Source organism: Phytophthora parasitica (genome assembly GCF_000247585.1).
Source record: "Phytophthora parasitica INRA-310 unplaced genomic scaffold supercont2.16, whole genome shotgun sequence".
NCBI classification, from domain to species: Eukaryota; Oomycota; class Peronosporomycetes; order Peronosporales; family Peronosporaceae; genus Phytophthora; species Phytophthora nicotianae.
The window spans coordinates 362053-389182 of record NW_008649002.1 but is presented as its reverse complement, the minus strand read 5'-3'; the positions used below and the strand labels follow the sequence as shown (position 1 = coordinate 389182).

The 27130-nt window shown below is 50.2% G+C and overlaps 12 protein-coding genes across 12 annotated transcripts in view; 6 read left to right on the top strand and 6 right to left on the bottom strand.

Moving 5' to 3' along the window:
• Positions 1-418: 418 nt before the first annotated feature.
• Positions 419-3799, top strand: PPTG_08786 (hypothetical protein). The gene is made up of 4 exons (XM_008903508.1): positions 419-737; positions 813-867; positions 929-3122; positions 3185-3799. The coding sequence occupies exons 1-4, from the start codon at positions 458-460 to the stop codon at positions 3638-3640; spliced, it is 2985 nt and encodes a 994-aa protein (XP_008901756.1). The 5' UTR covers positions 419-457; the 3' UTR covers positions 3641-3799.
• Positions 3238-7007, bottom strand: PPTG_08785 (hypothetical protein). Its single transcript, XM_008903507.1, has 2 exons — positions 6607-7007; positions 3238-6533 (listed from the first exon to the last, which is right to left on the bottom strand). Exons 1-2 carry the CDS (start codon positions 6658-6660, stop codon positions 3753-3755), a joined length of 2835 nt encoding a protein of 944 aa, XP_008901755.1. The 5' UTR covers positions 6661-7007; the 3' UTR covers positions 3238-3752.
• A 176-nt stretch (positions 7008-7183) lies between these two features.
• PPTG_08784 (hypothetical protein) lies at positions 7184-7920 on the top strand. The gene is made up of 3 exons (XM_008903506.1): positions 7184-7365; positions 7422-7667; positions 7734-7920. The coding sequence occupies exons 1-3, from the start codon at positions 7345-7347 to the stop codon at positions 7764-7766; spliced, it is 300 nt and encodes a 99-aa protein (XP_008901754.1). The 5' UTR covers positions 7184-7344; the 3' UTR covers positions 7767-7920.
• PPTG_08783 (hypothetical protein) lies at positions 7652-8864 on the bottom strand. The gene is made up of 3 exons (XM_008903505.1): positions 8752-8864; positions 8611-8671; positions 7652-8547 (listed from the first exon to the last, which is right to left on the bottom strand). Exons 1-3 carry the CDS (start codon positions 8787-8789, stop codon positions 7876-7878), a joined length of 771 nt encoding a protein of 256 aa, XP_008901753.1. The 5' UTR covers positions 8790-8864; the 3' UTR covers positions 7652-7875.
• Positions 8865-10198: 1334 nt separating this feature from the next.
• On the bottom strand, positions 10199-11641 carry PPTG_08782 (hypothetical protein; the record flags this gene model as incomplete). The annotated part of the gene is made up of 1 exon (XM_008903504.1): positions 10199-11641. One exon carries the CDS (start codon positions 11639-11641, stop codon positions 10199-10201), a length of 1443 nt encoding a protein of 480 aa, XP_008901752.1.
• Positions 11642-12504: 863 nt separating this feature from the next.
• On the top strand, positions 12505-12816 carry PPTG_08781 (hypothetical protein; the record flags this gene model as incomplete). Its single annotated transcript, XM_008903503.1, has 1 exon — positions 12505-12816. One exon carries the CDS (start codon positions 12505-12507, stop codon positions 12814-12816), a length of 312 nt encoding a protein of 103 aa, XP_008901751.1.
• Positions 12817-14438: 1622 nt separating this feature from the next.
• On the bottom strand, positions 14439-20642 carry PPTG_08780 (hypothetical protein). Its single transcript, XM_008903502.1, has one exon. It carries the CDS (start codon positions 20536-20538, stop codon positions 14533-14535), a length of 6006 nt encoding a protein of 2001 aa, XP_008901750.1. The 5' UTR covers positions 20539-20642; the 3' UTR covers positions 14439-14532.
• PPTG_08779 (hypothetical protein) lies at positions 20620-21888 on the bottom strand. Its single transcript, XM_008903501.1, has one exon. It carries the CDS (start codon positions 21748-21750, stop codon positions 20842-20844), a length of 909 nt encoding a protein of 302 aa, XP_008901749.1. The 5' UTR covers positions 21751-21888; the 3' UTR covers positions 20620-20841.
• Positions 21889-22326: 438 nt separating this feature from the next.
• PPTG_08778 (hypothetical protein) lies at positions 22327-22734 on the top strand (the record flags this gene model as incomplete). Its single annotated transcript, XM_008903500.1, has 1 exon — positions 22327-22734. The coding sequence occupies one exon, from the start codon at positions 22327-22329 to the stop codon at positions 22732-22734; it is 408 nt and encodes a 135-aa protein (XP_008901748.1).
• Positions 22735-22863: 129 nt separating this feature from the next.
• On the top strand, positions 22864-23352 carry PPTG_22393 (hypothetical protein; the record flags this gene model as incomplete). Its single annotated transcript, XM_008903803.1, has 1 exon — positions 22864-23352. The coding sequence occupies one exon, from the start codon at positions 22864-22866 to the stop codon at positions 23350-23352; it is 489 nt and encodes a 162-aa protein (XP_008902051.1).
• A 409-nt stretch (positions 23353-23761) lies between these two features.
• Positions 23762-24600, top strand: PPTG_08777 (hypothetical protein; the record flags this gene model as incomplete). Its single annotated transcript, XM_008903499.1, has 2 exons — positions 23762-23806; positions 23875-24600. The coding sequence occupies 2 exons, from the start codon at positions 23762-23764 to the stop codon at positions 24598-24600; spliced, it is 771 nt and encodes a 256-aa protein (XP_008901747.1).
• Positions 24601-24627: 27 nt separating this feature from the next.
• The window catches only part of PPTG_22392 (hypothetical protein), a gene marked incomplete at its 5' end in the record, with an annotated part of 8426 nt that continues 5923 nt past the window's right edge, over positions 24628-27130 (bottom strand). Inside the window, one exon of the mRNA XM_008903802.1 lies at positions 24628-27082. Within this exon, the coding sequence (XP_008902050.1) occupies positions 24728-27082 (2355 nt within the window). The 3' untranslated portion in view covers positions 24628-24727. The remainder of the gene's footprint in view (positions 27083-27130) is intronic.

Sequence of the window (27130 nt, the reverse complement as noted above, 5' to 3'; positions counted from 1 at the left end):
TGGGGATGGTAAATTCGCATTATTTCCGCCGTATGCCAGGATGCCCCTATTTGCAGGCTTCTGCTGATTATTCACTTTATCTCCTCGTCTTCATTGAGATGGTATTAACGAATCAAGTTATATGAAAGATCATACGTTTGCTTCAATTGTTTTGCATGTGAATTCGATAACGGCATCTTCATACTGTGATCAATCCGAATACGATTGTTCCTGTACTGATCGAGCGAATCATTTAAAAGATGAAGCTTTGTATGGCTTTACTGCAGAATTGGTCGCTCTAGTAACTTCAACAGGAAAACAAGTTCAAAACGGACCCTGGGAAAGAATAAAATAAAGAACTCACTTTGAAGCATGTAGCCATTTAACAAATGTAGCTATCTTGCTGTATGGACAATGTTGTCTGAATGTAACTTCGTGGAGCCCCGTCATTACCCAAAGGGGGAAATTCTACTGCAGGATGGCGAAGATGCTGCTGAAGCTTCTGGCCGCGGCGCTGTGTCTGGCCACCTCCAATGCGCTGTATGCCGACCAATCGGGAGAGTTCGACTGGAGCACTGAGAATGTAGGACGCGTGCAGGCCGTGGCCTTCGGGGGCTCCGTGAGTCGTGGGCCGCACTCGGTTGTGTCTAGAGGCACCACACGCGCTGTGTACGTCGCATCGGACGAGCGCTCGCGGGCTCTGGCACGTCTAGACTCCAAGACTGGCGAGATCCAGTGGCGCCGCGTATTCGTCGAAGGTTAGGACGGACATCCTGGTGAAATCCTGACCGAATGAGGACATACCTGACAATGACGTGGATATGACTATCTAGGGGATGCTATCAACGACATTCAGCTGACGAATTACGGTCTACTGTCAGTGTCGGGGTAAGTCAGATAAGTTATTCTTATTGAGGAGACGATATCTTTTTAACCTTATCTTTTGTAGATCTGGACGTAATGTACGACTCTGGGACTTAAACACGGGCGTGCTGCTGTGGGACGAAGTGACCAGCAAGGGTCCGGCTCAAAAAGACGCCGTTTTCGGCGGTCTCTTCTCTCTGGATGGCGATCACTCGGTTGTGCTTACATCCTCAAGTGTAGCTATGGTGAGCGTTCGCGACGGCCAAGTCAAGGTGCAGACTCTTCCCGAGGACTTCACCAAGGCAGCCGTGGAGGCTGCTGAGCTGTCATGGCAGGTTGGATCGGACAACACAGCATTATTCGTTATGGCAGGTAGTCAAATGTTGGAGTTCGAGCTGGCTTCGGGACGTGCAGTGAACCAGTTTAAGCGCCCGGAGATCAAAGAAGGAGACAAGGGCGACGTGCAGGCTACTACAGTACTACGTCGTGACAGTGAACAGGGCAAGACGGCCGCAGTCACGCTTACTAAGGACCAGCTGCTGTTACAAGGACTGGAGAACAAGAAGGACGCGTCGGAGATCGCTCTGAGCTCGCTCAAGTTGGACGGGGACAAGGTGAAGGCTATTGACACCAGTATCTCGAACTCTCTGGTGCTGGTTCTGGCCTCAGACAAGCGTGCAATCCTGAAGATCACGAGTGCGCTGAAGGTGGAGGTTGCTGCTATTGTGGCCGCTGAAGGAGCTCTGATGGAGTCGGTCACGGATGATTCAGTGCTCTTCCATGCTGCTAGAAGTACTGACATTGTGGCACAGATGACGTCGTATACAGTGGGCAAGAGCTTGAGCCCAGTCTCGTGGGAGGCTGAGCTGGACTTGGCTTCGTTCGGTGGAGATGTCTCGCGTGCGTTTGTCGGCTGCCCCAACACGAAGAAGGACTCGGTTCCGAGCTGTCGTGCTGTGTTGGTTCTCAAGGACGATGCTTTGATCATGACGTCTAACGACGAGGAGACTGATGCTAACAACGGGAATGTCCAGTGGGTACGCGAGGAGTCTCTGGCCAATATCAAGCGTGTGCGTTGGATTACACCAGCCGAGACGGAGATCGAGAAGCAGGCGTTGAAGAAGATTCCTTCTTTTATGGAGGAGGTGGAGCTTGAGATCAAACATCTTCAACAGCTTGTGGAGAAGGTCATGACGTTCTCGTCGACGTTGTTTGACGAGAAATCTCGTCAGCGTGGGGTGGACAGATCTCGTGCTGCACGCAAGGAACCGCCCAACGCTCATCTGTTCGGCTTCTCCAAGTACATCATGATTCTTACGCACAGTGGCAAGCTGTTTGCGATCCGCGCTGAGGCCAGTACTGTGGCGTGGTCTGCGTTCGTAGGTCCGGAATACCAGCTCTTTGTGACGCGTGATCACCCAGCACTTGGCTCTGGAGCGGAACTGCTGCTTGTGTCTAACTCGACGGAGCTCGTGTGGCTTGACGGTGATGATGGCCACCAGTTGGATGCAGCAAGAGCTGGAGCTACGATTGGCGCTTCGTGGGTGGTTGTTCTACCCAAACGGAAGCACCTGACGACGGATGAAGAGCCGACGGCGCGTCGTGCTGTTGCTGTGATTGCAGAGGACTCGCTGAACGTGTCGCTCTACCCGAAGGAGACGGCGGACTTCGCTCACCCGGAGCTGAACCACTTCTACTTCTACCGCTATGATGAATCTTCGAAGGTGCTTCGTGGATACTTTATTGAGAACGAAGGAGACGCCAAGTCGACCGACTACCGTGCTCGTGAGGCGTGGTCTATTGTTCTGCCTCGTGAGCAGCAGGTGATTGCTACGTCTCACCACCACGATCACTCGGTTGTGGACTCTGCCGTGACTATTACTGGCGATGACTCGCTGTTGATCAAGTACCTGAACCCGAATCTGTTCGGCCTTGCTACGATTGCTTCGGAGCCTTCAGAAGGAGACAACGAGGCCACTTCGGTGCTTCACGTGAGCTTGATCGATTCCGTGGCGGGTCGTATCATCCACCGCGCGCGTCACTCGCATGCCACGGGTCCTGTTCGCATGGTGCAAAGCGAAAACTGGCTGGTGTATTCGTACTGGAACTCCAAGGAGAAGCGTACAGAGATGGTGTCATTGTCGCTGTTCGACGGTGCCGTGGGGATGCACTCGCTCAACCCGTGGAAGCGCCCGTCGTGGACGTCCTCACGTTCATCATTCGACTCCAAGGCGCCGTTCGTGCTGCAGAAGAGCTTCATCTACCCCACCAAGATCACGGTAAGTGGTCACCGAGTTCCTCCTCTTTAAGTATAGTTACTGATTCTGTTACCATGTTGTAGTCGCTGGGAGTGACGGTGACGGCTCACGGCATCACGCCTCAGTCCGTCCTGGTCGGGATGGAGACTGGCCAGATCTTCAAATTGACTCGCAACTTCATCGACCCGCGTCAACCGGAGAAGCCGCTGACGCCTGAAGAGCAGGCGGAGGGTCTGATGATGTACTCTCCTCTTGTGCCCGTGTACAACCGTCCTCAGGCCATGTTGACGTACAACCGCACCGTGGAGAACCTCAACTCCATCAGCACTGCCGCGGCGGAGCTCGAGTCGACTACACTGGTGTTCGCACACGGCCTCGACATGTTCTACGTGCGCATGACTCCGGCCAAGTCGTTCGACCTGCTGCCATCCGACTTCAACCACGAGATGCTCATCCTGCTGTGCTTGACTTTCCTCGCCGTGACGTTCGGTGCCAAGGCGCTGGCGCAACGTAAGGCACTGCAGACGGCCTGGAAGTGACCAGTTAGTAGACAAGAACACAGTTAGCCAACACGAAATACACGCTTCCTCTTCGATGGTCTTGTTACCGCTGCTCCTACAAAACAAATCGGGGTCTAAGCAACTCAATTTCTCAGTGTCCACTAGCGGCACTACGGAAGGACCAGTGGTTGGGGCGTCGGCCGTCCAGACGCGCCTTGCGGTCGGCACGCTGCAGCACCTCGAGCTTCACCTTCCACTCCTGCGATTCGTCCAAGTCGCCTCCTGCCAGGTAGTGCAGATCCTCGCGGAATCTCGAGTCAGACGGCAGAATCTTGTCTTCCGGGTACGGCATCATGTAGCCACTCTGGAACTTGTTGATGCTCCAGTACGTCTTGTTGCCGAAGACGAGGTCATGCAGCCATGAACCGGTTACGTCACAGATCTCACGGGGAGGGGACACAGAAGTGTCCAAGATGACACCGCGCAGCGAGTCGGTGGGTGTCTTCGAGCTTGAGAACATTCCGCCCATACCCGACTTCGCATCGGGATTGAGGCGCACCTCGCACTGCAGACGGTTCTTCTTGTCCTCAAACACCATGTTGCCCATGATGTCAACCGTACGGTCCCCCCACAACAAGCCACCGATCTGCAAGTAAGGCAAGTTGTACTCGATGGTAGTTCCGGGAAGGCCTTCAGCGTCAGGGAACGTGACACGCACTGGTCCCTTGTTCGTGTTGAGCATAGCGTTCGACTTGACGCTCATGCTGGCATGCCAGAGCACGAAGCCGGCAATAGAGTACTTCTCGCCTGTAAACTGGAAGTTACTGATAGGCGGGTGGTGGCTCGTGTGTTCGCAACTCACATCGGTGCCATCGTTCAGTGTGGACTGGTACGTTTCACCCAAGATTGGGTTAAACGGCTTCAATTGTCCAATACTGTGGTGCAGACCGGCCACAGCGAATGATATGACATACTTGAAGCGCTCCAACGCGTCGTTCTGCGCATACGCAGTGTTCAAGAACGTCGGCGCGTACAGCATCAAGTCGCACACACGCTCCAGATTGGTACGAGGCTCGAAAATGCGCACAGGAAGCGACAAACTAACAGCCGACTTGCCCTCCAGGATCTTGGCTCCTGCAGACTTGATCACATCCTTCACCACGCCACCTTGTTTCTTGGCAATCTCCTTGTCGATCAGCTTTAGACCACCGCTAGGCAACGGCATCATGCCGCGCATGTACGTCTTCGGGTGGAAGATCGCGGACGATTCTCCGTCCACAATTTCTCCGAGCCCGCTTGCTTCGCTCGCGTCGTCATATCCAACGCTACGAGACTCTAATTCTCCTTCTCCATCTTCGTCCAGACCGCCACCGAATCCAAGCTCTGATCCACACAACTGCGCCTGGTTCACGTACTCACTGAGGACGGACACGCAGTCCAAGCGCGACAGCAAGAAGCTCTGGCGTGTGGCAGGTGAAAGCCATCCCTTCATATCCAAGTCGGTAATGTACGTGGCCAGCGTAGCATGACCTGAGTCTACCGGCTCGAGCAACCAGCCGCTCAGTCCAACGTGAGCACGCACAGTGCCCGAGATATCGGGTTTAAGCTCGTTAACCACGGACTTCTCAAGGATAAGCACCACAGACTGACCCATCTCGTCCTCAGACTTGTCGTCGCTCGAGTCTTGCGAATCAGGCGCAGCAGACTCGCGCACATGACGAAGAAGAACCAGGTCACGCGGTGTCGTCAGCGTACTGTAGTCAATACTGCTCGCAATGCCTCCAATCGCTGCTGCATACACCATCGCAGTGAGAAGCGCTTCCCAAGACGAAGCCCCCGAGAAGAGAGCAGCGCACAAGGCACACGCAGCAGCAGCCACATGAGGCGCCACAAAGGGCTTGGTGTGCTGGACCTGGGCAAAGCTGCCACTTGACAAATGCACCAGGTCCGTGGCGTCGTCGAAAGTGGCTACATGGGCCGAATGGGGGAAGTGCACGTCCCACTCAGCACGACGCGCGTGGTCTGCCAGTAGAATGGCTGCAACTTCTGACGATACAGGCAGCGACACACTAGCACGCGCATACTGTTTGCCTGAGCTTGAGTCCGTCCCAATGCTGCGTAAAACTCCATTCACTGCACCAATAGGACGGAACGCCACGTGATTACGGATCGAAGATCCCGTGCTGCGACCAAGCAGCGCTTCCAGTACGTCCAGGCCGTGAGAAAGCTCGTTCTCCAGTGAAATCGTCGTCGGTAGACGCTGCGTCTTGGTACGATGAGGGCGATGGTGATGCTGGTGCGAGGGTGGCGCTGGAGTGCTAGTGGAGCTGCCAACTGCTGACGGAGCTGACGTCAGCCTCGTGGTACGCTTGATATCCCCATTAGCAGTCGTAGTATTCGAACTTCCAATGGTAGACGCTGACTTGAGCGTAGCTGCGCGAGTCTGTGAAGGTCCCAGCGACGCCGCGCGCTTAAGATGAGCGCGACTGTCCTCGTCGTCAGAGGATGAGGGCGCCTGAGCCTGTGGTCTGTGCTGCTTTCTGCTGTTATTCTGTTGTGTATTGGTCTCACTTGTGCCATTGTTGACGCGAGCTACAGCCACGCGAAGCACATCGAGCCACTGGGTTACGACAATCCCTTCCTCGGCTGATAGACAGTACATGATGCCTGTGGCTGGGTCGGTTAGGTAGATGCGGGGCGAGTTCCACGTCTCGCTCAGTCCGCCGTCCTGTACGGTGCAGCCTTCCAAGGGGATCACAGCGTTGGGCTTGCGGTCTTTCCTGGAGATGTAGTAGGACAGCGTGCGACCGTCGCACACGAACCAGCGGCGCTTCCAGCCTTTAAGCCGCTGGCCTTTCTTCTGTAGGAAACCCTCCTTCATGTAGCGAGGATCGTAGTCGGGCATCTCCTCCACGGGCACCCGCTCGGGCCACTGAAAGTATCATGACAAGTTAGGGTTTTTGAAGCTTGAGCTAAGGTTTTCAATGAGGGTTTCCAACACGTACGTCGTTGTTGACAAGGTCATTGAAGCGCTGTTGCGCGTCCTGAAGCGCTTGCATGGCTCGGTCTCGCTTGCGTTCACGAGCCGCTGCCCCCGCCTCGCCGTTGGCGCTGCCGTTTCTGTGGCCGCTCTGGTCCTTCGTGGTGGGCGTCTACGCCTGGGTGAGATCCGCGAGCTGCGTCGGGAGTCTCGACACACGCGCGCGAGGGGAAAGAGGCGGAGTGGCGCGGACACTCGAAGAACGGAGTCCGCCACGTGCGCAGAAGCTGCGGATTGAGGCCGGAATAACCAGCCGGCTAGGAGCTGTCCGGCAAAAAGAGTCCCGTCTCCGATACAGATGAACGCCTCACGTGGCATTTCGTGAGAGGACAGCGACAAGATGAAACCTCAAAGCAGCAAACAGCCTGCGTAAATTAATGCAATTTTACGACGTGATGTAATTTATATCACAGATCATATTAAAATAAATAGCATTTTGTATGCTTTTACCATAAATACGTTATCCATGATAGCAGCTATCTACTCTATATCAAGATTAGCAGGTCCATCTGTCTTTTGCTTGAAGCCCCTCAAGTAGCAATAACACCACGAAGAGACACGAGCTAAAGAGCGTCGCGTCGCGGCCGGGATACTACAACAGCCGACACCTCCAAGTCCAAACGTTGTGCCTTCCCAAGACACTGCTGGACGTGTATCCATCGGTGACGTGTCAACCTCAGAGACGAGCCAAGTGCAAGCAACCATGAGCACTGCCGCGTATCAGGTCCGTGCTCGCTGCCCGTTCCAGTCGATGTGTATTGCTAACTTCGTCATCTACAGACGCCCGACTCAAAGAAAGAGGAGTTCAGGAAGTACCTAGAGAAAAGCGGCGTCGTAGATGCGCTGACTAAAGTACTAGTGGGTCTCTACGAGGAGGCAGACAAGCCGCCGAACGCCGTGGACTACGTCAAGCGCTTCATGGGCGCCCCAACAGGTATCGACGTCGACGCACTGCGGGCTGAGAACGAGGAGCTCAAGAAGAAGAATGCAGAGCTCATCAAGACCATCGAGGAGCTCAATAAACGCGTAAGGAGGTTAGCATTATCTTAACGCAAAGGAGAGTTGTACTCACGGGGTCTTTTGTTATGACAGCTCACGACGGAGGAGGAAGAGGAGGAAGCCTAACTACTACACGCTCAAAATCGAGGTCGCTGCGTCGCTAGTGGCTGTATCTATTGCTCCATGATCACTTCAATATCACTCTCCATTGCACTGTGTATCCATTGCCGTAGACTTAAGTGCACTGCGCCAGGAGCTCCGTGATGTTGTCCTGCACCGACTGCTTCTGGCGGTTCAAGTAGTTCTTACGTGCCTCAAGGGACGACACCTGCTCGTCCACGTGCTTCTCGTCGTTCTTCAAAGTAGCAACGTTCTCCTCGCTGTCCGTTTGCAGGAACATCTTGCCGATGCTGCGGTACGTTTTGGTACCTTCCGGCAGGTCGGCCACCTCGCGCTCGACGAGAGCCAGACGCTTCTTTTGCCGACTGTAGGCCGCCAGCTTAGCTTCGATCTGTTCTAACTCACGCTGGATCTTCTGGAACTGCGGCTGCAGCTCTTGAAGCTCCTTAGCGACGTGCATAGGCACCTGGCGACCTCCTCCCTGGGTTGAGGCAGCGCTTTTGGGTGCCACTTCCTGGTTCAGCTGGCGTAGTAGCTTCTTGATGCCCGGCACCTTATCAGTGTCCGTGGCCGTAGTCTGCGCAGTCTTGAGCGTCTCAATGGCCTCTTTCTTGCGGCCCAACTGCTGCTGCGCATTGGCCAGGCGGTGGTATCCCTTGGCAAATTTGGGGTTCCGCTTCACGCACTCCTGAGCGTCCTTCTCGGCCAACTCCCATTTGCCCACGGCGCCATAGGCGGCACTGCGGTTAGAGTAGTAGACATGGTTATCCGGACCCAGGCGAATGGCCTGTAAATGCAGATATTGAGTAACGAGTAGCAATTGATCAGTTGGAATTAATGATTGATCTACCTCTGAGTAGCACTCGATAGCCTTGTCAAAGTTCTTCTCGTTGAACTCTTCGTTGCCGAGCCTGTAATAGCAGATATATGGTAGCATAGGTTGTGAGTAAGCGGTGACGTCGACGTGCAAGTTAGCCTCAGGACCACGCACGTCTTCTGCGCCTCGGCGGCTTCGTGTAAAGAAGCCATCGCGGTGGATCTCCTTGTCACCAGACAAAATACTGGAGGCACGAGAGACCTTGGAAAACGGATTTAAAAATATGCTTTTTGGTAGGATCGGTAACTGCTAACAAAAAAGAAGCATTCGTCGAAAAACATGGCAATTATATTTTATTCTTTAAAACGAAATGTCATTCATTTATTTATTTTAAGAAGTGCAAACAACACGTCGCTGTGTGTTGGCCCAACAAGATCTCCCTCCTCCAGCAGTGTTGGTGGAGGGAGCTCTGGTTTTGCTATTCCAACTCATATACGTTAAGTTCATTCATGTTAAAAAAAAAGCTAGGATTATAACGCAGCCACTATGAGAAAATCGATCCATATAGTCCAAACGGATCTGGAAACCGAAGTCAAATCTTTATTCTGGGTTATTTAGGCAAAAAAAAATAAAAACCTGCAATATCTCGCTGCTGATTACATGTATGTGCGTGACAGTACAGTGGATTAAGCATATGGCTTGCTAAGGTCCAACCCAGCAATGCTATATCAATCAAGGATGATACCCAATGAATACTAATGCCGTGCCTCGCCCGGGAAGCTCTGGATATTTGGATACTTAATATTTAATATTATAATATGTGTCAATACTAATGAAGTACATACCGTAACAACGCCAAAAAATGAAACTCGTTCAAAGTATTTTTTTTAAGAAACAAATTACTTTTTCTAAAAAAACTTTTTTATTGTTTTTTCAAAAAAGTGTTTCTTTTAATTTTTGACATGCTAAAATACTTTTTTCAAAACGTCTTCATTTCAAAAACTTTATTTTTAATGGAAAACACCAAAAGTTCATAATAAAGTGTTTTTTTTAAATTTATTTTCGGCGAAAACAAACCCCTGAAAATCGGATCATTCTTGGTTCGTTTTAGCTTGATGCTGCGGCGGAGCAGGCCTGAGTCAGCTGCAACGTGAGACGGATAGTGTACCGATATATTTTTAAAAATGTTATTTGACAGGATCGTCGACGCTTTCCGATCGCCCCTAAAACTATACCCAGAGAACTCGCTCGTCTTCTATAATAGTTACACAGGTTTTAACAAATCTTCACTCCGAAACTTTCTTAAGAAAACGAAACCGCAGATCTGTGTGAAGTAGAGATAAGATTTATCATCAAGCACAGATTCAAACCAAAGTCGCATATATAACTGGCTCACGTTCGGGCTGTATAAGTAGAGTGGAGTTGAAGATGATGCCATCTTTATCCATTTAAGCAGCATATAACTCAGCGACAGTGTTACATCAACAATTCCATTACTTGTTCTGTGGACCAGCAATACAGTAAGGCTTCGACTTAAAAACCACCTCGCTCAACCACAGCGTAGAACGCGTTGAGCTTGCACACAATTGCTTTCTCCTCACGTGTAGCTGCACCGTATCCCTTACTGAATGTACTGGAAATAGAACGCTTTGAACTTCGACACGATCGCTTTCTCCTCAAGCGTAGCTCTGGCATATCCCTTCCCGAATGTGCTGGACAAAACGCTCTCTGGACGTATGTTATTTGCTATCCACGTGGCAAATTGTTTCCTCTGCAACGTAGTAGCGTCCGCTGTCGTACTTGCACTGTTCAAAATCAGCGCAAGTTCTCTTTTACTACCAAACTTCTGTTCCAACGTCTTGATCAAGTTGCGTTCCCCACCTTTCAGCGCGATAAACTTTGCCAACGCGTCTAACTTTTGGCTAGTAGTTTCTGCACCTTGATCCTTATTAATATTCAGTCTCGCGAGCATATCGTCAACGGATTTCCAACCCTGTGTCTGTAACTTCTTCGCGGCATTACTTGTAGCTGGGTCATCCAACGCCGATATGAGCTTAATTGCCACATTTGCTTCTCCAAAACTGTTCCTGTAAAACTCAATCAAAGGCGTTTCGCGTGTGGATTGCTTCAAGTTATAATTCTCGAAGTAGTTCGCGAACTTGAGAAGATTATCGGCTGCAAATGCGTTATCGATGTCGTCGTGAAGCTTTAGCCACTGAAAAACGTTTGCCGGCGATTGACGTTCGCGTGCCCACTTACTGATTAGAGAAGTTTCCAACTCCTCGGCCTTCGCCTGAGTACGGGAGTGTTTCTTTGCTGTCTGTAAAAGCTCGCCTAATTTCTCTTCACCACCAAACCCTTTAATCAAGGTGCTGAGCAGAGAAGTTTGATCAGCCTTCTTTTTATTAGCGTTGACGAGCTTGATGTAGTCATCCATAACCTCCAGCTTGCGACTGGCAAACACGTTGTACCCGTCACCACGAATCTTCAGTAGCTTGAAAACATCGTCAGCGGAGTTGCCGTCTCTCTGCCACCTTGTAAGTTGCTCTTTTCGCAATTCTTGGATTTGTCTTGCAACTTTTATACTCAATGCTTCGCTCTCGTCAGCCACGAGCGCCTTCGCCAGAGCGTCGTCTCCATATCGTGTGGTAAGTGTCCCGATCACCGAGATCTTTTTAAGGACATGCTTGGAGTTAAATTGTTTAACTTGCCCAATCATTTGCATTAGATCTGAGGTGTCCATAATACGCTCGAGTTTCAATTGCGCCGCCACCATAACCTCATATTTGTTACGGCTTACCAGCTTCTCGGCAAGCTTCGACGCGCCGTCCTTGAGCTTGGTTGTCAGCCCCGAGACTATGGTACCCCCGATGGCCCTCTCTTCCTCAACCTCATCGTAACGTCTCAACAGTCTGTTAGATGTGCCACCGTTCTGATGGTCAGCGAAGGAATGGAATGTAGATACATAATCCGCCGAGGTCAGCTCGTAGGAGGCGACTCTTTCAACGTTTGCCAGGAGAATAAAAGGAAGTATCCACAGAAGTGCGGTCGAGCACCGACGCATTATACGAAAGGCTCAATGCGGTTGATGTTGCAAATGGCGAAGTGAGAGGGTGAGCTCAATTATTCGCAGCGTACATGTAATAAATGTACGGTGTGTTCTTCAGTACTGCGTTCTTGTTAAAAGCGTAAACTCCGTAAGTACAGATGTACCACTCAATAAGGAAAGTGAGGTCTTGATTCTAATCCTACAGTAATATTTAATATAGAAGGAGCACAGCTTACAGAAAAGAGAAAAAGTGTATCAAAAATCAAAGATTATACGTTCATGTGAGTGCGCATATTTTAAGAGGGATGTCTGTTTATGAAGTAAGGAGTTTATGCATTTATTCACATGCTATTAGGTAAAGTAATAGAAAACGTAAACTCCGTTGTCCCGTCGTTTCCAGCGTCAGTAGAGTGTTCGAGCTCCAACAGTTCCTAAGTGACGAGTACCTCCCTTGCTTTACACCTTCCTAGTTTTTTATTTTTATTTTTTTTTTTTTTTTTGACAAACTGAGATGTATGTTCCTTGGTTAGCGCATGCAACTCGAAATTGACAAAGTTCAGCGCTTAAGTTGGCTGTCCATTCCACGGTTGGCTAGGCGCTATAAATCAAGTTTCCAAAGAACCTCTAATAATGGGTCATTTCTACACCAGAGGATCTGGATGATCCTTTACTAGCAAATCTGAAGTTAACTTGCCCTCCAACTGATAACTAGTATCGGTTGGACGGTAGTATTTCCCTCGTCGGAAATGCCGCCGAACACTTTGCTGCAAAGTCTTCACCCTCGCTAGCTTTCTGGTCCATTTCTCTCAGACGCTTCCACAGAATGATGACTACCGATGGTGGAAACTGACACAATTGGCTAACGGTTGGTCTTTTCAATGCATCATAACGCAACTTGCTTCGAGAAGCACAAGCAACGGATTCCACTCACCTGTCTGCAAAACGTCAAGACCATGAAAATTGCTGCTCTCGCTGTTGTCGCCGCAATTACTGTCGCGAACGTTGCTGCCGCTGATCAGCCTGCTCTGCGTTCGGCTGCTACTCCCGCCGAGGCAAATCCTGCTGCGGGCAAGACTGCTGACGGAAATAAGAAGGAATTCTGGGGTGGCTTTGGCGGTGGCTGCTGTGGAGGCTGGGGTGGAGGCTGGGGCGGAGGCTGGGGCGGAGGCTGGGGTGGCTGGGGATGGTAAATTCGCATTATTTCCGCCGTATGCCAGGATGCCCCTATTTGCAGGCTTCTGCTGATTATTCACTTTATCTCCTCGTCTTCATTAAGATGGTATTAACGAATCAAGTGATATGAAAGATCATAAGTTTGCTTCAATTGTTTTGCATGTGAATTCGATTACGACATCTTTGTAATGAGATCAATCGAAGTACGGTTGAAGTCAAGTGGATCGCTTATGAAATATACTTTCTTTATTGCTTCACTTTGCATGAGTCATTTCTACAGGAGAACAACATCATGACAATAAAAAATAGCTGAAACTTCGTTTTGCAAACCTTTCGGGAGCTTTTATAAAATCGTCAGGATTAAGGTGTACACCTTTCGTTCTCTGCTTCGCCCCCAGTTTTCTTAACCACACCCATCAGGTTATCTCTTTGCAGGACTATCTTCCACTGCGATCCCAGCGGTCACATATTGTCTTGATCGCCGCTAATTGTAATACAAATCATATTTGCTGTACTTTTCATATATTATAGATGCTGCCCATCTCGAATAGTTCCGTGACGTGCCATGAAAATCGAAAAGTCGTTAGTTTGCCAATAAATCATTTTACTTTGTCAGCAAAAACCTCGGATGTACAGTAGTCAAATTATCTTTTCACTACAGAAAATAAGTAGGAGTCTCATCTCATTGTTTTGTAGATTTACCCCGTTTGACGCCGACGCCATGGACATGAGCGTTTCGATGTAAAAAAAAAGGTTTAAGCAAATAACGGGGGAAAACAAGTGTTTTGAAGAGATTGCCGATGGGGAATGCATTTCATTCGTCTAAATATTTCGCTCGCGATTGCTATCCTGAATACTATTGCCCGGCCTCAGGCCTCATATCGACTTGGATCACTATTACTATCACGGGAACTCCTGCTACGTACGTGCGACTTGCTTCGCTTGTGGCTGACCTTGCTGTGAATTGCTGTTATTTAGGCATCAGTACATCGATTTTCTATGGATATTACTTTGAGCATTACAAGTGCCATCACCATAACACAACCATTATCCTGGGCGAGCAGCTAGAAGAGCTATGCGGACAACCTCAAACAGATTAATTCGTTCCACCAGTAGCGCAAGCAACTTTCACTATCACATCAGCCACACAGCATTTACATAACTGACACGCTAAACTGCAAACGCGTTCCTACAAACCTTTTCGAAACAAACATCACGTGCGTCTGAAGCACACTAGTGAATCGTAAGTCGTGATGCGTTAAATTCTCTCATCTTGACTTCAAAGGCCAGTGCAATACCATTTTTATTGTCGTGAAACTAGCGTTTAATTTGAACCGTTTGGAAGATCCAAAGCGCAAGCTAAATCAAAGAGCGCTATCAGAAAACAAATATGACCCTATGCTGCAACTGCAACGCCAATTTTCAAGAGCACGGGTTCTTTTGTAAAAACTTATTACGAATCCCGCTGCGGTGTAAGGCTTTCACTTTATCGCGATTTGCTCTTTTCTCTTTTTTACGTCATATAGTAAACAACTTTTTTATTAAAAAAAAATGAGTCTTTAGACTCTTCTAAAAATTCATACTTACTTCAGTTTGTAAGTAATTTTTCTATGGACAATTGCAGGAATAATAATTCCTATAAAAACAAAAACAAAAAAATTGAAATCGTATCTTGCTGTTATGGATGTTATGGATACATGTATGCTTCCGCGCTTTAAATCAATTATGCTGCGTTAAAGCAAATCCATCTGCGAATCGTGGCGAGATCCTTGTACCAGCGTGTGATTGTGTCCGCCTACGGGAGCTCCGCATTCCGGGCAGCGGGTTTGTTCCATTGCCATCCCGCACTCACCAATCGAGTACGAGTGGCCATTCTCACAACGGTACCAGTGCCCCGAGCCTCGGAGTTCCCCTTGCATGGCGGTCTTGATAGCTCTGATCTCGTCCACCGACACCTTCTGGTAAAACGTGCTATTCCTCGCACGCTGAACAACGCTCAACAGTTTTTGGCGAAGGTGACGCACGTCTTCGTCATACTTGGCTAGAAAGGATGCAGCATTCGTCTCCAGTTTAATCAGTACGCCCTGCACCTCAATTGCGGCCCGTATGACTGCTTCCTCGCGTGTTTTACGCTCCTTCTCCGTTTTCACAGACTCGCTTAGTATCTCTTCAGCATTTGCCAGTAGTATCTGCACCAACACCAACCGCGCTTCACCTGTTTGCATCGTAAAAGACCCTTTCTCGAATTCATTAATCGCCTGTCGTGCGTATTGCGACGCCTTGGTCTTCATTGCGCCAGTGGCTAACTGAGAGAGCTGCGCAGAGAGAAGGTTGAAGTATCCGAGGTATGGGAACTTTGAGTCCGGTACGGGAAGAGTACTCATATCGATGGCCACGTCGCCGCCCCCTTGACCACCTTTGGACTTCGTCAGCAGCGCCACACATGCCTCAAAAGCTTTCTGACAAGGCGGCCTCTTCACTGTTGCTCCAAACACACGAAGGTCGTGACGCAGCGTTTTATCGCGAGCTAGATCTTCAGTCTCAACCACAAGGTTTGCGCGCTCTTGAAGTGCCTTAATCTGGCGATGAGAGTGCGTGATAAAGTTCTTCTCCGCAGCATCGATAGCTGCTCTTTTGGTTATCCGGCCATAGCGACGGAGACCCCGGACCGGCTTCTTGCAATTTGGACACTGAGGCGTATCGATATAACCCCCAGGAAGAGGGCTAAGAGGGCTCCCCTTACTGTCGTAGTACGTGCTCATTTGAAGCGTGCCATCAAGTGTAGCCATCGTGTACACCATCGAACAGCACGGAAGCACTAGAACGGGGTCCTCCGAAGGATCAATTTCTCCATATGTCTGGAAGAGAATCACGTCAGCCACACGTTGTTTCACATCGTCATCTGCACAGATATGACAATACTCTTGCGAAGGACAATCTTCTCCACAGACACTCGGGCATTGGTGACCACATGAGAGGATCTCTGTGCATCGGAGGTCGCATAAGCGTCGATTGCACGGAGCACCACAAGGTAGAGGACAATCCCCACAATGCTCGCAACTCCAACAGCACCGCTCTGCACACGCAGCACAAGGTTCACTGCATGGATGATTACAAGACCCATGCTCACAGCTGAACACGTCACAGACACGTTGACACGGAGGGCAGGGTGCTGTTCCATGACAAAATCCTCGACATCTGTGACAGCAGGGCAACAATCGTTCACACTCCTTTCGGCACGCACCGTGTTCGCTGGGTTTGATTGGGAAATCCGGCTCTGGCTCCCCTTCACGGGCCTTCAGCGTGTTTGCAACACACTCGCTACATTTACGCGAGCACGGATGGCCGCACGGAAGTACCACACCGCACTTTTGCATGCATTTGACTCTCGTAGTGCTACAGGTAACACGCTGCATGTGTCCGCATTCTAGAACCAGCTTATCAACTGGTGCTTTACACTTGAGTTTCGAGGGTATTTTAGCCTCAAAACACCGTGCATTGTGGTACGTATGACCACAAGGAAGAACAATCGAGCCAACCAGCACTTCACATCGTCCACACGCGTCTCCACAGACGCCAGGACAGACATGACCGCAACTCTCTTGTAGTCGTGGACATGGCTGTGTACAGTAGACTGCTTTGTGGGACGGTTGATCCACGTGACATAATTTCGGGCATGCATGTCCACAACGTGGTAGCCTTCTTCCACAAGGACGCAGACAACCTCCATCCGGCGCTAGTAAAGCAAATGAGGATGGATCCGTCGCAACACGCTGGTAATCTGGGTGTTTTTGACAGTGTAAGGGTAGCCCATCACCATAGCAGCCATCGCTTTGCAGTTGGTCAAGTACGTTTTGCCAAAGGGGGGACTTGGTACGCAGCAACTCGCCATGACCCACAAGGATCAGTCCATGCTTCGCTCTGGACAGCAGCACATTGATTCGGTTCGGTGTTTTCAAGAATCCAATCGTTCCTCGGCCATGAACGTTCGTGCTGTTGCGAACCAGACTGGCCAATATGACGGTGGCTTCCTCACCTTGAAAATTATCAATAGTAGCCACACGAATGGCACCGGAAAGATATTTCTTGGTTGCTCCTAACGCAGCAGAGCTATCGTGTCGAATTTCGTTCGTGTCGTCGGCATCATCGTCTTCAAATGTGCGTTGAATCTCCTCCAAATCGAGTTCATTCAGCTCTAGAATAAACTGGCCTCGCAGTGCCGATCGCAGCTTCATTAGTTGGCCAACGTAAGGCGTGAGGATCGCTATATCACTGGTGTGATAACCCTGCTGCAGAAGGTATCTCAGAGCTGCAACGAGGTACGCGACTTCGTACTTGCTGGAATGAGACCGAGCTGATGCTCCCAAGACCGCAGATGCGCCGTCTTCGGGATGATTGTGGTTCACAAAGAACACGTTCTTGTCCACACCTAAGAGTGGAGGGTATTCCATCGTCTCACGCGCATCACGGACCTCAGGATAAAACAGCATTCGTATCAACTGAGAGATCTGTGGACGCATGCGATGCTGCTCTGTCAGTGTCCAGAAGGGTAAGCCTGAAGCAGGCGCAACTAAGCGCTCAAATAGGGATACATCGAGTGCAAACCGCTTGCCATTGGTACTTTCCACACTGAGATTGTAGTCAGCAATGTGCGGTCGTAGTTGTTTGTGATCCCCAATAAGCACAAGCTGCTGACAGGATGGAGACAGACACGCCATAAGCTGCGCTTCCAGTACCTCGCCTGCTTCTTCGCAAATCACCACTGGCGGAACTACAGCCGCGATCTTCTGTTGGTTTTTCGCAACTCCGGTCGTCGTCATTCCAATGATCTGCACACGTTTAAGCACTTCCACGTCTGCTTGTTGTCTTACAGTCTCAATCTTCTTCATAGTTTCCCAGTACGCCTTCTGAGCTGCGATAAGGTCTTCGACACGTCCAGTTCGCAAGTCCCCAAGCCATTCTGCTAGAGCCCCACGACGCTTTGCAAGACTCCACATCCACACATTTGAATCTCGCATCCATCCACCCTGGCGTGGCCCACGACGCTGAGAAGCACTGAGATCTTCGCCCTGAATCCAATAGTCCAAGATGTCGTCGCATCCAGCAACTTCCCAGCCATCCTCGTACAACTCGCTGTTGCGCTCAGCAAAATAGTCATACACATCAGGATAATTGGTCTCCAGGAACCATTTCAACGCCTTCCACGTCGGTCGACGCGTGTTCGAACTCAACTCTCGTAGTGCTAAAGCGATAGCATCCGCGTTTTCGTCGAGTTTCTCGTACAAAAGCTTCAGCTCGTAGCGCTGGAATGTCTTAGGTAAGTTATTGAGATTGTACTTCTCCAGTCTCGGCTCCTTACATTGTCCCCCGATACGTACAAGACTCGTGATCCCGATATCCAGTAGATGACACAAAAATTGGTCCAGTGCGTGGTTAGTGTAGCAGACAACAAGCACGGGCGAGGCTTTAGCCTCCACTATAACCTGCGTGAGCATGGATCCAATGAACGATTTGCCGCTACCAGGTAGGCCTTGGATACACGCCACGCGGCTACTGAGTGCTTCTACCAACGCCTTAGCTTGGTCACGCTCCAGTGTTGAGTAACGCACCAACGCAGCTTCACATGCATCGCGAGAGTGTTGCTGGAGAGGGTTTAAACGTAGCGACTGCGGACCGCCAGCAGTTTCACCGGGATATCTCTTTATCACCGAGCTAAGATCAAAAGTGAAGTCGGTTGTCAAGCAGTACATTGGAGACTCCATACGAACAGCTCCCTCTGGTGGCGTCTCTGGAGCTAAATACTCCAAGAACGGTAATGTTGCTGGTTCGAGTGTTTGCAGCGCACGGAGGACTGGTTCATAAGAGACAAGGAAAACCTTGTTGAACTCCAGCAACAGCATATTCTGTTGATTCCCTCGCATAAACGCTGAATGCTGCCAATTTTCGAGCGTTGCGAAGTCTTGGAACTCAAAAGGCTGCAGAGTTACCTCCACGACGTCCTTTATCAGTCGCTCCAGGTCACGCTCGACAATCTGACAGAACACCACCTGCAGTGCACCATCGACGTATGTGACTAGCGCTACCATGCCGTTAAACGGCAGTCGACCGGTCTTCTCCCACAGCTCTTTTCGGCTTCTAGTGTCGTCCTTCTTCTTTTTAACTCTCCCTGTCATCTCGGCTACTGATGGTTGTGGGAAGCGCACGTCGATGCAGAGTCCGTGACGCTCGAACCGACGGCTTCTATCTCGCTCACCTCGACTCTCCGTGTGTCTTAACGGCATGGCAGTCTCAATAATCGGATACACGTTGTAATCCACATCGGCATTTCTCAATCTACCAGCCAGATTCTTTCCACTTTCCGATAGTCGATGTTCAAGATCTTGTAAACACGATCGAATTGTGCCACACAGATCTTCTCGATACAGTCGAAAGTGGGTGTCCACCCAGCGTTCCGGCCCAGGCGGTAACCAATGAGCATTCTCATGGAACGGATAGTTGCCCGGTAGCAACGGTGTCTCGCGTGACAAGCACTCTTCACTTGTAGGAAGTAGCCGAATGTCACGGATATCCCGATGATCATTGTCGTGACGTGGACCTACGCTGCCGTCAGCTAACTCTGCTTCACCAGGTATACCCACTTCGATGACGTCCCAAGGTTCCGGTTCATCGCAACGTCGAGTCATTCTCCGTTCTGCTTCCCTTCTTAGCGCTACACCAGCTTCAATGCCGCGCTGACCACGTTGAACCATCTTGTGTAGTCGCTTGATTTCTTCTCTCATGACCTTAAAGCACAAGGTCGAGTCAAGTGAGGGCTCGTTCTCTTGACTACTCTCCATCCACTCGGTCGTCAATGCGTCGACATAGTTGACAGTCTCTTGATAAGCGTCTTCGTAGATAAAATCCTTAAACTTATTGCCCAGTAAGTACAGCAACCGGATGAAAGGAAGACACACTTGTGTGAAGCACAAAGGCGCGTATTTCCGCCCTTCCGCTTCACGTAGATAGCTCGCGTGGGTCAAGGCTCTGTCTTCAATGCTGTGACGCTCTACAATTTGCTCCAAGTGCTCCAAATACAGGCGAAAAAGCTGCACGTGGGCTGTGCGCAAGTATGCGTAGACGTAGTTTGCTTCGTCCATGTGCTGACTGACCATCTCCATACGTCGCATGGTTAACATGGTCACGAACAGCACGAGTCCTCGTTGAAACGACACGATCTCTCGACGTCTTCCGGCGTCATTTGAGTACGTGAGGTCCAATAACTCCTGGATCACGAGTACTCCACGCCCCTCATTTTTACCCAGCTCTCTCACAAATTGAGGAGCCAGATTGTCCTTACTCAGAGCGTGAAGTCCAGAGTTAATGAAGTTCAGCGCCTGTGTCTGGCTGTTGACTCTCCAGACATTGCTAGGGTCTTGTGGCATCAAGAAGCCCTTCCATAGCACCTCCAAGCGATCTTGGCCGGGCCAGAAGACCACCAGAGCATCGGAATGGCTCGAATAGAGAACACCTGACGCTAACTTGTCCGCTAATTGAATCTGTAACGTCTCAAGCGAGAACGGAATTGAGGCGGCGGGATTCTTAACGTTAGATCTCGGCCCGTTATTCTCTCTTGTATGAGTAGAGGTCGGTAACTGGATTGTGGAGTTTTGAAGATTGTTGTCTGTAGTATGGGAGAATTTGCACGAGTCTCCGAAGCGACATTTACCAGTGCGCTGGAAGTTGAAACAGATCTTCGGCATTGCTTCGCACTGGTTGCTGGGCTCCAACGAGCGGGGACCTGGAAAATGCGGAATGCCGACTAAGATATTGTTCACCGCCGCATCCGTGTCAGAATCTGACAGTCAGATGTATGATGGGTACAGTGTGTTTGGTACATAGTAATGACGCGAACAATTCGAACGAAGTGTTCCTGTTGACTTGATGTGCGTAATTTTTTTTTACTTAAGTATTTTGTTTTCTTTTTTTACATGGAGCCTGAAATTTACAGCATGCAAGCAAAACCAATACGGAACGCAAAGACAAGACAATCGACGGTCGATCGCTTACTCCTTGTGTAACATGGCCTCTTCTTCAGCAGCGGAGTACTCCGGGAAGTCAGATGAGGCACAGAAGTGCTGCTGCATCTCTTCGGTGAGTTTCTCATGTGCGAGTGAGTGCGCGTCCATGATGAAGACCTTCGACTTGATCCGGGGTACGGCCTGCCCCAGCAGCGTGTCTTCCATTGGAGAGAACTCTGGGAAGGCTGAGGCCTCGGAGAAATGAGTGGCTGCCACATCCTCGAGCGAGCCTTCAAGATTGAGTTGTGCCAACTTTGCAGCAGCATTGAGACTGGTCATGGACGACATTTTGGGCTTCATACGAGGCACAGCTTCTGAGAGCAGCGTGTCCTCCATAGGTGAGAATTCCGGGAAGGCCGACGACTCGGAGAAGTGACTCGTTGCGACTTCTTCCAGTGTTCCAGTCAGTCCCAAATCCGCTTTCGCTGCAGCACCATTGAGACTCGTCATGGTAGACTGTCTGGTCTTAATACGAGGCACGGTCTCCGATAGTAATTTGTCCTCCATTGGAGAGAACTCCGGAAAGGCTGAAGACTCAGAGAAGTAGCTTGATGCAGCCTCCTCCAGAGTACCTTCAAAACTCAATTGGGCCCTCTTTGCGGCGCCATTGAGACTGGTCAACGTACTATCATACTTGATTCGAGACACAGCTGTGGACAGCAATGTGTCTTCCATGGGCGAGAATTCGGGGAAGGCAGACGACTCCGAGAAGTGGATCGAAGCGACCTCCTCGAGCGAGCCCTCAAGCCCCAGCTCGGCCGTCATTGCAGCTCCATTGAGGCTCGTCAGCGGTGGCTTGACAGTCTGCAAAGCCATGAGGAGCGTTCTGGACGTGGAGATGCCACACGCGAGCAATTGTCGCTGGAAGGCAGGGGAGCGGATGACGCGGAGCATGATGAAAGTGTCTAGGCAGTTGATGAAGAGCTAGTTGCTGGCTTGGTCGACGTGAGGCGGAAGCGGATATGATCATGTGGGCGACGCTGCAATTCCTTGGGACGGGGTCACAATGGCGATGGTCTATGCAACTTCAATATGGGAACCCAATCCAAATTGAAGATACCCCCCAAAACGCATTGGATTGGGCAGCCGTGTCAGACGTGATACTCACTTAGGTACGAAAGAACGCTTGCATTAACGGCCGCTCTATCGTTTCTTCTACAAGCAACGAGTGGTTTGGCACCGCCATACTTTCAGATGCATGCACTGAGATCCACCGTGCATGCACGAATCTTCTGGTTGGCGGAGATTGCCATGTCCGGAGAAATCTCTTGTAGCCGTTCTAGAACGGAGCCGTTTGACCAATACGCGGCTTCTAAATCCACGGAATCAGCCAATCAGAGTGCGTATAATAAAACGGCAACTTCAACAAGATCAATTGTACATGCAGAAGGCTCATTTTCGATTCTGCCTCGAACCAGCCAAACCGAAGAAGCCCAAGCAAGCCCAAGACTCTAAGCACTCTCAACAGGTATGCTTCGCCTAATTCGCTCGCCGACATTCCAGCGTCAACTAGCGACCCGCGGCATCTCCTCATCCCGAACGCTGCTCATGGGTCTTCAGACGGCCAAGGCGCCGCTTACTAGCCTCAATAACGCTGCCACCAATGCGCATCTGGACCTGAACGGAACGTTGGAAGAGGTGGCAGCCCGATACTTCTCGGAAGCATCGGCCTTTCCCGAGTTTTCGCCCGCGGAGGACACGTTGTTGGGCCAGGCCGTGCCTCTTATTCCGGACAAGGTCCCCATTATGGACGCTCACGCCCTGGCCGAGGAGGAGCTCACGGCCGAGATTCAGCAGCACTTCTGCGAGTCCTCGGACTTCCCAGAGTATACGCCCGCCGAGGAGGAGGCCATGTTGCACAAGGTGATGCAGATGTGAGTCGGTAGGAGGCTGTCGCTAAAGACCTGCCCTGCACGTTTTATCAATGTACAACTGAAAGTCGAAGACAAGTCGAGCTGGTAGATTGGAGCTAGTGAGACGATTCCGGCTAATACTAATACAAAAAAAATGGTGTTCACTCCGGCGTTGCTGAAGCGACGTCGCGATTTTACTTCACAATCGTTTTCAAGAGTTCCGTTCGCGTCTGCTTCATCGCGTGGATCTGATCTAACGGCAATGAGAGGAGCTCAAGAGCTCTTGATCTCACGTCTTTTCCAGTGTCAAAAAGGGACTGGAGTTCGTGTGGTGGGATCAGTGATTGAAATGGAGGAGCCCGAACCATTACGAATCCTGGCTTGTACTTCCACCAACGAAAACATCGTCAAGGATGGAACAGAGATGACAATACGCGATCTTGTGACCGCCATAGTTGTGGTGAGCTGCACTAGCATGGTTGATCTCTGGTCAAGAATCAGTCATTTGTCGCCCGTATCATCTGCAAGATATCGTGGGTGTGAGCGTTTTGGGGACGATAAGACGTCAGCGGGTGGACAAAAGCTGAGCTGTTGGATGCAACTGGATGACAGCACGTACAGAAGCCTCATGATATCAGGATGAATGAAGACCAAGTGATTCGCAGCAAATTAGCGGTAACTGGTGAACTAACTTTACGTACATGTAGTGTATCGACTTCAACAAACTATTTACAAAATCATAATATAAGGATATGTGAAACGAGAATGCTACGCTCAGGTTAGTTTCTCGGTGCCCAGGAATATAGCTTGTTATCTCCCATTAGCCTGCTTTATGATTCTTAGTTTTCACCTTCGTGCGATCCAACGTGATAATCGGAAGCTGTCAGCTCGCCCGCTGCAGTCCTCTGATAGTGGCTTAATCTGAGTTGCTGTCATCCTTATTTTCGTTGCCCTATAATAAGCGGTTGGTGACTGGTGTTAATGCGCCGAAACGGTTCGCCAAGCCAGCCGAGACGGACGTGAGAGCTGCAACTGCAGCCTGGACGTCGAATATGCCTCAGGCCATCAACGAGTTGAACGTCGACTTCGAGGCGCAGGTAGATAGAAGTACACCGTCAACCACCAATCGCTAAAGCTGCAAATGCTAACCGAGTTGGAACTGTAGATCCAGGAGATTAAGCGGTTAATTTCGTCTTCAAACGATGCCGATCGACGTACAGCGTTAGAAGAACAACTACGCGAGTTAGAGATCCAGAGGATTCAAGCAGAGCAAGATCAGCAACAGGAACAGTTGGTACCTGCTGCCTCCAGGAGAAAGAGCTTTCGACCCACAAGTGCCAAGCCACGGATGTCTACTCTAACTCCACTGGCTGAAGACACCGAGGTCGTTTCATCGTTCCACGGACTAGAAGCTCACCACTTGGATGATACCGGACTCTCGCTTGTATCGGAGGTATTCAGCAGTTCTTATGATGAGGCTTACAGTCCAGAAAATGTGCTTGAGAACGGAAGTCGAACGCTGTGGGTGTCGAGTGGCATGTTTCCTCAATTCCTCCGAATTGTACTGCGCGAACCCAAGCGAGTGGCCACGGTGGAGATCACGTGTAGGCACGTTACCAAGCTTCAGCTACGCGCGTCATCCAATCGAAACGTTGCCATTAACAAGATGGCAGTGGTAGGAGAGCTCGAAGTGAGTGCTGCAGACAGTGGGAAGCTGGACACACATCGATTTGCATTGACTCGTCGAAGTAACAATGAAGCAAAGGGGGACGACGCGGATGAGAAAGAGAACGCTGAACCTGTAGAAGCAATCCAGATAGACATAGAGAGCGGGTACAGCGATTTTGTATGCGTGTACTTTGTCCGACTTCGTATCGGAAACGCAGGATAAAAAACTAAAAAATAAATACAAATAACAGATTAGTATAAACTAGACGCAAGGAAATTGAACATATACGACTTCAATCCAAAGTATGTCACTCATCATGTACCTAAGTACTTTGTTCATCACAACAATATCATGGCATCTCCATGTCTGCTTGAGTGCGTAAGAAGTCCACGAACTCCATTCCTGTAGCCAAGAATTGACGTGCAAAAGCTGGTAACAGTCGCCGCTCTGGTGTCAACGTTGGAAGCGAAAACTCTGCCTCAACCTTATCACGAACACTCATAAACCCATCCTCTGGGTCTCGGTCGGGGATGGTAAACTCGCGGATGTGCATCAACGATAGTTGCGTTTCCGATTCTGAACTGGAGTACTTAGCACCGCGTACATGTCGAACTGTGCCGATACACGCAGGCGACTCGCCAGCATCCACCAAATGACGACTAATGCGCACCTTGCCGCGAGTCTCGTCGCAAAACTCAATGACGCCTCGGCCGTCGGGTGCATTCTCGCAACACTTAGCCAGCTTCACATATAGACTGTCGGTCTTGGGCATATCCTCCGTGGTCGACACGTAAAACCGAACGTCCGGCGTCGAGTCCATCATGTGGCTTTCATCGTCCATTTCTTGCCGCATTTTCAAAGTAGCGCTAAACCAACGTGACGGGCGCGTCGATATCTTTACTAGTTGTAAATCATTCGTTAGTCGAATGTTGTACTCAAACGACTGATGCACAATGGATACTTGGTATGAATCGGATTCTTCAACCAATGTCATGCCCAGACGTTTTTCAGCGTACTCCTTCGTCCACGGCGCATACTGCGGCTCAATCATCGAGTAAAATGAATGCGTGGCTCCCTTATCACCTCGGGCGACAGTAGCAGCTTTCTGGAACGTCATTCGTGGTCGACGTGGCCGCCGCTTTGATCCCCCACCACCACCACCAAAGTCATCGTCATACACTTCCCGGTCGTCGTCCTCGCCACCCCATCCCTCCTGGTTCTCATCCGAATACTCCCCCCATTCCACCTCTTCATTTTGGTTGTCAGCTTCCGGTAGAACAGCATCTTGGTTGGCTTCTACTTGTGCCCTTTGCTTTTGCTTCGCAATCAGAACTGACTCGTACAGCTCGCGCGCAGTTCGACCGCGTTCGAACTCGTCTTCCAGCTTCTTGATACTCGCTAGCATGATCGTCTCCTCGTCGAATGAACGCGGCAAGTTGATCAGATAATGGTGTCCAAAACGCACAAACGCTTTTGCCTTGGCGACTCCAGGATTGAGATGTTCATATCGCGACAGCTTGATCATTTGCTGGATAAACTTGGCACAAAATGTAGCTGCTGCATGCTCGTACCACTGGCGCCCATTCATGAAGCAAATCAAGTGCGCTTGGTGCAGCTGAATATTGTTGTGTTCACCATGACGCTCGCCGAAATAACCTTGGAAGCCAATTTTCTCTTGCTGCGACTCTGCTCCCTCGAACAGCAACAAACTTGAACCTTCGTGGTGGAAATTCCGATTCGAACGGAAAGGCATTCGTGCACCAAGTTCCTGCTCAATCCTGCGTATATACTCTTCGATGCGTTGCACCGCATCGCCAGGTCCGATGATCTCAGCAACGTATAAATCCGAGCGGAGCAAGTTCGGGTGGAGCTTGAACAACAGGCGCGTCGAGCCCTCTGCTTTTGTTTCGAACAAGATTTTCCGTGAGAAGAAGTCACTGGCCTCATGAATCCGTGTACTAAGCGCATGACTGAGCGTGATCCGACTCGTCTGTTCTTCGCGATGCGTCAGCAAGTACTTGATGTCTCCTTGTGCGATAATTAACTGGTGAAGAGCGATATGGCACTCAGACCGGAACAATGTGATCGCTTCAGGATCCAGTTGCGTGTCGTTCTCTGGATCGAGCGGGTCAGTGAATCCGTAGTCACTGGCTGGAGTGGAAATCTTGGCGTAATGCGAGAAGAATGAAAGGAGAACATCTGCCGCTGACAGGGCAGATGCGTCCTCATTTCCAGACACCACTCGAGTCAGCAATTTAGTCCAAAATGAGATCTCTGAATCGATATCGTTGTCCTTAAGAATCTGTTTCACCGTGATGGTACCAGCACTAATCGGCTGTACAAAGTTCTGCTCCGTACAGAATCGGATGAATAACCAAATGAACCCCGTAGGTGAAAACATATCCTGTCCACCACCTGAGCGTCGTCGAATCAGTCCGACACATTTTCCCCAACGCACCAAGAAGTACACGCACGGCCAGAAGAAGTTGTATCGATCCATGTACGTGCGAAAGAGACGAGTTTTCACGGGGCCACTTGAGAACTTGCACATCTCCACTGACCATTGTTGAAACGAAAAAGACAAGAGGGGCACGCGAATGTCGTCCTTGAGATTGATGTTGCTGTGTGAGCCCTCCAGAGCCTCCGCGATGGCCTTCAGCGAGCCACGAGGGGATGTACAACAAACCATCACATCCAAGTCCGACTGCTTTTCAAACGTTAGTAGTCCAGACGACCCGAATAGAAGGAGATC